The sequence below is a fragment of the Sceloporus occidentalis genome, unplaced genomic scaffold (genome assembly GCF_023333645.1).
Source record: "Sceloporus occidentalis isolate IW3139 unplaced genomic scaffold, rSceOcc1.0.p SCAF_3, whole genome shotgun sequence".
NCBI classification, from domain to species: domain Eukaryota; kingdom Metazoa; phylum Chordata; class Lepidosauria; order Squamata; family Phrynosomatidae; genus Sceloporus; species Sceloporus occidentalis.
Window position 1 is genome coordinate 205,139,767 of NW_028316983.1, and position 10,020 is coordinate 205,149,786.

The 10,020-nt window shown below is 45.8% G+C and overlaps 1 protein-coding gene across 1 annotated transcript; it reads left to right on the forward strand.

Moving 5' to 3' along the window:
• Positions 1-4,840: 4,840 nt before the first annotated feature.
• On the forward strand, positions 4,841-7,602 carry LOC149317382 (ribosome biogenesis regulatory protein homolog). Its single transcript, XM_089517385.1, has one exon. It carries the CDS (start codon positions 4,856-4,858, stop codon positions 6,044-6,046), a length of 1,191 nt encoding a protein of 396 aa, XP_089373511.1. The 5' UTR covers positions 4,841-4,855; the 3' UTR covers positions 6,047-7,602.
• The last annotated feature ends 2,418 nt before the right edge of the window (positions 7,603-10,020 follow it).

Here is a 10,020-nt window from a genome sequence, read left to right on the forward strand (position 1 = left end):
AGGGTCTGAGTTACTTAGAGGAGTGTAAGAGAGAATATGTGATGTTTATTTATTACATTTTTATTATTATATTACAAATTGTCCCACTCTATTATGTATTACATATGTAAATAAAGTTTTCTTTTGTTCTATACACTTTTGGCTTCTGGGAATGCTATCCATATGAAAGGATGGGTTTAGAAAAGGTGTTCATGGTAGCAGCATTGAATATGGAGGGGTAGTATTCATTGGAGATAGACGTTGCATAAATCCTCATAAGGACTTTGAGGGTTTTTAGATGGTCCCAACAGTTTGGGTCCCACCAGGGGAGTAGGAGGAAGTCACTACATTGGGGCAATGGCGGGTATAAGGCACAACCCACACTCTTGCTGATTCCAGTAAGCATTGTGGCAGTCTTCACATTTGGTAGGTTAAAAGGCAGAAATCCCACATTTGGCCACATTGGTGGGATTTTGTGTTGGTGGCATAAATGTTGGAAAACCCCACATTTGGTGGAAACTGTGGGATTGCCTCAAGGGAAAATCCCCCACAAGTCTCATCAGTCTGGTGTCAAATCTCACAAAATTTTACCAGGTCCCATGAGATTCCACCAACCTCCAGACGTTTTCTCCTACTCAAACATAGTCATACATATATCAGTACAAACACATGCACACACAAACCCTACCTGTATGTACATATACGTGCATGCATACACTATGTTGCAACTAGGAAAGGTAGGTTGCTTCTGTGCCTTGCTTAAGCTTTTAAGCTTAAGGGGAAACCTTTGAACTGGTGTAAGAGGAAACCTTGTTTTCACACAGGCAGGGAAGTTGGGGTAGAGGTGTGACACATATGAGGCGGGGTTAACCTTTTCCTCCCTGCATAGAGTGATTCCTTCCAAACTAAATCTCCCCAGACACATCAAAGTTCAAGGGGGACAACTGTTAGTGCCAGTGGGGTCTCTCCCCCCCCCAGCTTAAGTGCCATGGAGCAGAAATTTGGGGTGGCGTATCACAGCACAGTGTGGCATTGTGGTTTGAGGGTTGAACCCCCCCCCACACACACACACACACACAACCACTGGATGATCTTGGGTAAGTCACTTTATCTCTGCCTTAAAGCAATGGGAAATCTGTATTGGATGCCTAGTAGGAGTCATAGTGAGAGTTGTGGACTTGGAAAGAGAGGAAAATAGAAAGGGTTAGCAAGAACAGATGGGGAGAATGGAAGAATGACAAAAGTTTGGGAATGGGAAGCAAAGGTAGCGGGGAAATGATGCAAGGAGAGGGCAGCATGAAAAGAGGGAGCTTGGAAAGAGAAAAAGAAAAGGTGATGGGATGAATGGGCTTCTTTCTTTTCTGTTCTGCAGTCCCTGAGGTCTTTCACTCTACCTTTCAAGCAAGCGCCCACAGAAGAAAGCAAGCAGAAGCAGAACATATGAGGAAGCTTCCCTTTAGTGCCTCACTCCAGGCACAAAGATAAAAAGGACCCAGCCAAAAGCCCACACTTAAACATACACTTGGATAGTTTGAGAAGGACATCCTATCCAGATTCATAACTCTTTAAGAGGGGAATCAATAGATTTTGTTGGTTGGGGCCCACTGAACCCAATGGGATTTACTCCTGAGTAAACTCCTGAGTTCGGCCCATGCCGAAGTGTAGGATATGTTGTTGTTTGCCTTCAAGTCATTTCCAACTTATGGCGAACCTAAAGCAAACATATCATGTTCTTGGCAAAATATGTTTAAAGTGGGTTCTTTGCCTTTCCCTGAGTCTGGAAGTGTGACTTGCCCAAGGTGACTCAGTGGGTTTCCACAGCTGAGTAAGTATTGAAACTGTGGTTTCCAGAGTCATAGTCCAACATTCAATCCACTCCACCACACTGGTTCCCATACTGCAGGATATATGTGGCCTACTGCAAATACAATGTGGTCCTAGCCCCAAAGGGCTGAACATTACACACTGCATGGCATTACTATATCCCTGGAATTTAACGACAATCCTGCCTCTTGTGTTGATCTTAACAGATTATTTAAAACCTTATTCCCACTACATAACAAACCAGTTTTCAGACCTATCTGAACTGGTTTAAATGGCCCTTGTTCGCACTTACATCGAATTTCTGACATGTTTTGCCAAGGGGGGCACAATGCTAAACCCACTTAAACCAGTTCTTCCAGATCTGTGGCATTCTCCACTTCTTTTGAAACGAATCAGTTCAGCGCAAGTGTGAATGTGCTGTCCATTTGATTCAGTTCCTGTGGCGCAGTCACCTGTGAGGCGACTCCATGGTGAATCGATTCACTGCTGAATGTGAACACAAAGTAGATTAAATTGAAACAGGTATGTTCGATCACGGCTCGAATAGTGTGAATGTCTTTTTGGTGCTAAATCGCTTCATCGATTCAACACAAAAAATGGTTTATTTTGTAGTGGGAATGAGTCCTTAAATTCAGTTGAATTCTAGTTGAAAACAGACACATGAAGCAAGACAAAAATAAGATCTCAAAGCACAGTACCATCTTGTGGTAATTAAAGAGTATTGTTCCAAAAACAGTCTGGAAATACCTAGAACTTTTATTGAGAACTGATTTTAAAATGGACTAGCCTGCAACTATGGGATTTAATCTATAAAACATTTGTTATTTTTTGTACATACTCTATGCAGGGCATACTAAATGAATATTTTCAGAGTATTAAAAAACCTGTTTCAAATCACATTTTCAAAAGAGAAACTATGGATGAGTTTTCTGAGATGACTGTGGCAGAGGATCTCTCAAAAACAACAGGTAGTCAGGCAAAGCTGTATTTTATCACCCCATCTGTTTAACCTGTGCATTAAACATATCATACATAAAGCAGGATTAGACTAGGAAGAAGGTATTTAAGATACGCAGATGACAGCATACTGTTAGTAGAAAATAGCAAAGACTTGGAATGATTACTGAAAAAAGCCAAGGGAGAACGTGCAAAGGCAGGTTTACAGTTATCTTGAACTATTTCAATGTCTTCATTGTAAACTTTAAAGTTACGTAAATCATATGTAGTCATTATTTCTTTCTTTGGTGGAAATGAAAACACACTGCGGAAATATTCCAGTTTGAGCCAGCTTTAACTGCCCTGACTCAGTGCTAGGGGACCCTGGGAATCGTAGTTCATTGTGGCAACAGAGCCCTCTGACAGAAAGGGCTAAATGTTTCATAAAACTACAGTTCCCAGAATTTCCTAGCACTGAGCCAGGACAATCTGTTTTGCACCAAAACCAAACAAAAATAATAACCACATATGATTTACATAACTTTAAAGTACACACTGAAGATACTGAAAGAGTTCAAGACCTTCCGTATCTTGGCTCAGTCATTAATTGAAATGGAACCTATAGTCAAGAAATCAGATGAAGACTAGGACTTGGAAGGGCAGCTATGAAGAAGCTAATCAAGATTTTGAAATGTCAAGATATATCACTGAATGCTAAAATTAAGATGATCCATGCCATCATATTTCCAGTTTCTATGTATGGTTGTTTAAGGTGACAGGAAGAAAATCATCTCATTTGAGACGTGGTGCTTGGGAATACCCTGGATTGCTAAACAACAACAGATAACTGGGTCCTAGAGAGCTAGCATGGTGCAGTGGCTTGAATGTTGGACTAGTACTCTGGAGATCAGGGTTCGGTTCTCTGTTCAGCCATGGAAACCCACTGGGTTACCTTGGACCAGTGACACACACTCAGCTCCACAGGTTCACCGTAGGGTTGTCAAGGAATGCCTTGAAAGCACAGAACAACAGCAGAACAAATCAAAGCTAGAAGCCAAGATGACTAAACTGAGACTACCATACTCTAGAAGCATCATGAGAAGCCATGACTGACTAGAAAAGGTAAAAATGCTAGTTAAGAAGGGAGCAGGAAAAGAGGAAGACCATATTCCAGATGGATAGACTCAGTCAAGAAAGCGACAGTCCTGACTCTGCAAGACTGTGGGAGCCAAGCCTGAGGCTCTTGTACTTTGGCCATGTCAAAAAAGAATACACTTGTCCCTCCATATTCACTAAGATTCGGGGCACAAGGCCCCCGTGAAGATGGGAAAACCGCAAATAACAAAAGCGCCACGTTTTCACCTGAGAGACACCTCTCTAGGAATCTCTAGGTCCTCCGGTGCAACTCTGTGGTCAACATCCAACAGACACTGACCATAGAGCTGCACTGGAGGGGCTACAGATCTCTCTAGGAATCTCTAGGTGTGACTTTTAGTTAAAGTTGACCATAGAGTTGCGCTGGAGGACCAAGATACTCCTAGAGAGGACATATTAATAAAAAATCCATGAATAATCAAATCCGCCAATTTCAAATCCGCAAATATGGAGGGATGAGTGTAATTAAAAATGGCAATGATCCTAGGAAAGGAGGAAGGCAGCAAAAGGAGAGGGAAAATGCAGAGCCCTTGAGCACAGAGGCTCTTGGAGACGCCTCATGCGCACCGAATGCAAGAGCCAAGGCCAGGAAGGCAGTTAACAACAATCCGCCCCGCCCATCCAGGATGACGTCACGCCTCAGCCGGCGACGCTATGCGAACGCAGCCTGAGGAGAGCGCGGTGCATGCTGGGAAACGTAGTTTCTACTGAGAACCCCCTTCTCTTTGTGGAAGGAAAGAGCGAAGTGGATGACGTCACTCCTCGGCCAGTCGACGCTCCGCGGACGCAGCCTGAGGAGAGGAGAGCGGTGCATGCTGGGAAACGTAGTTTCTATTCCCCTTTCTCTCTATGGTAAGAAAGACTGAACAGCCACATCCGGAAGTTCTATGCTTCTGCGCCGGAAGTATATATCTGTTTGCGCCGGAAGCAGTGAGGCGCAGTGTCCCGCACGTGTGCTAACATGGCGGCGGCCGTGCCGGTGGAGGAGCTCCTGGCCCGGGCCGAGGCGGCGGAGGCGGCGGCCCTCCCTCGCAGCGTTTCGGTGCAGAAGGAGCTGGAGCTGGAGTTCGACGAGGGCAACCTGCTGGCGGTGGATAGGAACCCTGCTCCGCGAGGCCTGGCCCGAGAAGGAGCCCTGAAGGAGGAGAGGGAGAAGGAGAGGGAGTCGCTCCTCCGCTCCTTGGCCCGCGACAACGCGCAGCTGCTGGTGGCCCAGCTGTGGGCGCTTCCCTCGGAGCGGGCCGAGGCCGGGGCGGGCCCAGTGGTGGCTCGGTTGCCGGAGCCTTCGACCAAGCTGCCCAGGGAGAAGCCCCTGCCCAAGCCCCGGCCGCCCACCCGCTGGGAGCAGTTCGCCCGCCTCAAGGGCATCCGCCCCACCAGGAAGAAGCGCGGGGGCTCCCTGGTGTGGGACGAGGGGGCCAAGGAGTGGCGCAGGCGATGGGGGTACAAGAGGGCCGGCGGCGACAACGACCCCAAGCGGCCCCAGTGGCTCCTCGAGGTCCCCGCCTCGGCCGACCCGATGCAGGACCAGTTCGCCCGCAGGAAGGAGGAGAAGCGGGAGCGCGTGGCCCGCAACGAGTTCAACAGGCTCCGCAACCTTGCGCGCGCCCAGAGGAGCCTCGGCAGCAGCAGCGCCAACAGCTCCGGAAACGGTCCTAGCAGTCGTAACAGTCGCGTCGCAAGGCCGGGAGCGGAGCTTCACCCGATGGGACACCAAGACCGGGCAGAGCTGGGCCGCGTCACCTCCCTGGCCCGCCTCTCCACCGCCTCCAGGGGGCGCTTCCAGCCCCGCTTGCCCAAGGAGCCCCCCATCAGCACCGTCAGGGAGAAGAAGCAGAAGCGGCGCTTTGCTCCCCTGGTGGGAGACCTCGAAGGGGAGAAGATTCGGCAGCTGGAGCTGGCCCGGAGCCTAGGGAGCAAGAAGCCGCCCCTGGACCTCACCCGCGCCGTCAACAAGCAGCTCCGGGAGGAAGAGGCCGAGGCTGGAGCAAGGGCCAAGGGGAAGAAGCGTGGCCAGAGAGGGAAGAGGGGCCGACGGCAGCAGCAGAGGCCCGGAGGAGCCAAAGGGAGGAAAGGAGGAGCAGCGTCCCGAAAAGGAGGCCAAGGGAGGCCTGGAAACACTGGTGGAGGTGGCAAGAGGAGGAAGAAATGAGCCCCCTTCCCGCCACCCTAGGAGTGCAAAGGCCGAGGGGGAAATGGCAGCACCTCTCCCCAGCTTTTCCCTACGCATGCTGCATCCACACTGGAGGAATAACCCAGTTTGGGACTGTTTTTCAGCATCCTGGCTCAAGGCTATGGAATTCTGGGAGTTGGAGTTTGTTGTGGGCCCCAGAACAGAGCTCCGCTGTACTCTGGGCCCCACAACAAACTCCAACTCCCTGAATTCCATAGCCTTGAACCAGAAAAGAGTTAAAGCAGTGCCAACCTAGGTAATTTCTCCAGTGTGGATGTAGCCGCAGGGAGCTTCTCATTGTTATTGTTGCTTTGGAAGAGTAAATTAAGACTTGTTGTTATTAACTGCACTTGAGTTGACGCTGACCCTGCAGATGAGGCATCTCCAAGATGCTCCCCTTCCCCCCCCCCCCCCGCCCTCAACTGCTCTGCAAATTTATGCCCATGCAATTGAGTCAAGCCATCTGACATGCGTGTGGCCTTCCTCTCTTTCTTCTACCATCCACCTTTTCCAGCATTATTGTCATTTCTAATCAGGCGTGCCTCCTCACAATGTGGCCGAAGTACGACAGCCTCAGTTTGATCATCTTGGCTTCAAGGGGTGTTTCAGGCTTGATCCGGAGGAGAGGCCAAGGGAGGCCTGGAAGCAGCACCAGCAAGAGGAGGAAGAAATGAGGTGGAATGATTTGTTGTTAGCTGTGTACCTCAACGCATGGCCTCCCTGTAAATGAGAGATCTCGAAGACTCCCTGTCCTCCCCTGCTCTGACCAGGTCCTGCAAATTCATGCCCATGATATCCCTGATTGAGTCCAGCCATCTGGCGTGCAGTCTTCATTTCTTGCCTCTGCCCACAGCCTTTCCCTTACTATGCCTTAGGGTGGGTAATTGCTTTTGTTACAACAGTGAGGAAATGTGACCTTGGTTTTGTGGTAACTCTTCTTTTGAGTTTGACAGTGGCCTTGTGACTGTAGGGAATGTGCCTGAGGAAGAAGAACAAGAACATAAGCCCTCTAAAACCCAGTACTGCAGTAACAAATTGGTGATGGTGGTGTTAACTGCCCTCCAATCAGCCCTGACTCATTTTTTATTCCAGTCTTAATAAGGTTGTTGGGAGGGTGGCGTGGGTGGAGCAATATTTGTGTAAATCTTTGAGGAAGAGTTGTGGTGAAAAAGATCTGATGGTGCTTATCATTTTAGAAAGTTACGGAATTCTGGTTGTTTGCATTCACCTTTTTCTGTAAGCTTAATTGAAAGTGCAAAACAATCTTAATGGGGCTGTTCAGTGCTGAGCTGTTTAGAGGGTTGTACTTTGTAAAGAAAAAATAAATAAAATCCTTCTAATTTTTGCTTGTTTTTTAATGAGATTTAAGTAACAGCCATCCTTCACAAGTCAAAATGTGTTTTTCATGGTAAAAGGTTAATACTGTAACACAGATACAGAAATAATAGGAGAAGTCAAGTTATCTGAGACTTTATGCATAATAGGACCAGGCTAAACTGAAAACTTGATAATTGCATGAATCTTAAATCTGGTGACATGTTAATTATGAAGTTTGACTAATACCAGAGATAGTAGCTACCTTTTGTATTTTATCAGTTTAAGTGAATATTATATATTTATATTGTCTTTGAGAGTACTGTTAAGTAAATGCTAGGGCCCAGTGGCACAGTATTCGTGGATTTGAGTTTTTCCTGTGGCCAAATTTTTTGGTGAAATAAATAGAAAGAGTAGCTATGTTAACCATAAAATACAATCCATACTGTGTGGTTACCTTTATAAGGCCAGACACAAGATGCAAAGCACCCTCATTTTTTAAAGTTTTAGGCATCTTCATGAGGCAAAGATAACAAATACTTAAGGAGATGGAAAGTGCCTGCGAAATTCTCAGAGGCAGACACAGTTTGGTGTGAGTATGCACTCTGTATCTTCAGGTGGAGAAGCAAAACTTTTTTACTGTTTTTGTCCCCAGTCAGCTCATAACCAGTGTGTTGATGGTGGTTCCTAACTTTCTGTTTACAGACCCTTACTCAACAACATCTCAAAAATGTAAATAGCAGAAGTTTACACCATCACTTTCCTTCTGCATGCTTTTAAAATCATAGTTGCCTGATGAAGAAAACGGAACTTGAGCAACTAGCATGGTTGACCTAATAAAGGTATCACCACATCGTAGACTTCCCTTGTGAAAGATATACTTTCTGTTCCCCCTGAGAGATTGAAAAAACATGTACTGAATCAGGCATAGCTAAGATGCCCATGAAATGTTATATAATTACATTTTAGATTAAATCCAAATGCATCTGAGGAAATAGATTTAAGTCTACAAAAGCTCACACTGCCAACTGCTTTCTTTCATTTAGTTTCAAAAGTGCAACAAGATCTCTCTACATAGATTAAATCCAGTTTTAGCCTACACTAGAGTAGACCCATTGAAATAAATAGGATTTATATAAATGCTGACTAACAAGACCCATTCATTTCAGTCAGTCTGCTTAAGTTGGCACTAACATGTCACTTAGCTCATTAGCTTTAAAGTGCTATAGTGATTGTGTTTTATAGCATCCAGTTAATGCAGGAAGCGGTCACTGAGATACCTGAATCTATGTCATGGTCCAAGTTGATCTGTAAGGCCAAAGTAACTAAACTTGTTTTCAGATATATCAGATCACACTAGGAGAACATATACTGGCATATTTTGTAGTAAGGGGAGGACATGAAGGGGATATCATTTTGGTTGTATATCTGCCACAAAAAATGCACTAGTAAATAAACATTCTACATATTTCTGTCCCTTTTGAGATTATAAGGTTTTAGACATTCAGAGATGTTTTGGAGAGATCTGAGTGAAAACTGTTTAGTTGTGAGGCTAAATAAATCTTCACACATGCTGTCCTAAGAATGAAAACATTTACTTTTGAGTTAAGTCTAAAAGAACTGATAATGGATACTCTGGCTGTTCTTTCTGCACTAAGTTTGTTGTTCTTCAAGGCTTAAGAGGAAAACATCTTTTTTGTGAAATTGTCGTTTGTCTTTTATTAGCCAAAAAGTAGAGGAGACAAACACCATGGGATAGGCTTCCAACCTACCATCAGTGACTCTGAAACCTTTTTCTTTCCCCAAGAAAGTAAGAGATATTCCTGGTGTCTCCAGTCATAGGGAATTATTGTGCAAAGGGAGCCCTGCTTTTGTGTTCGGACATAGCAGGAACTCAGTCCAGTTGTCAACTGGCACTTGGCAGGGGCCAACTGAGTCTCAGTTCAGAACCCAGACATCCTGTAGAACAGGGGTAGGCAATCTTTTTGAGCCGGGGGCCGGGTTGCTGTCCCTCAGACAACTGGGGGGCCGAAGCCAAAAAATAAATAAATAATTTTTTAAAAAAAATTAAATATATAAATAAACCAGGACAAATGTAGGACAAAATTTTCAAATGGAAGACACTTTTTTTAAAAAAAATGGAGGACACGCGAAAAAAATTGCTGATTTTTAAAAAAATGTTAATGTAAATGCATGTTTCTGAGGCTTCTATAGACAATTGCCCCCCAAAGGCCCCAGCAGCAATCGGCGGCAGGACCGGGCTGGGGCCGGTCCCAAGGCCTCGCCGGGCCGCATCTGGCCCGCGGGCTGCAGGTTGCCTACCCCTGCTGTAGAAGAACCAACTAAGAGCAAATTGCTCTCCTTCTCTGCAGGGGAAAGCAGAAGATGTTTGATATCATTGCTGATCATCCAGAATCCAAGGAGGTCCCCAGGACTACCATCTTAAGAGGGTTTCACTTTTCCCTTTTTGTATAGGAAGGAAGATAGTGGAATGAAGCTTGACTCCAAGAAGTGCCAGATGAAAAGGCTTCACTTGGTGCTTCTGCTTGAAAAGCCTCATGATTTGGGTATCATCACATTCTCTGACATCTTCCTACCTATTGGGGTCATTGCTTTTTAAAAAACAAATACATGGAGAG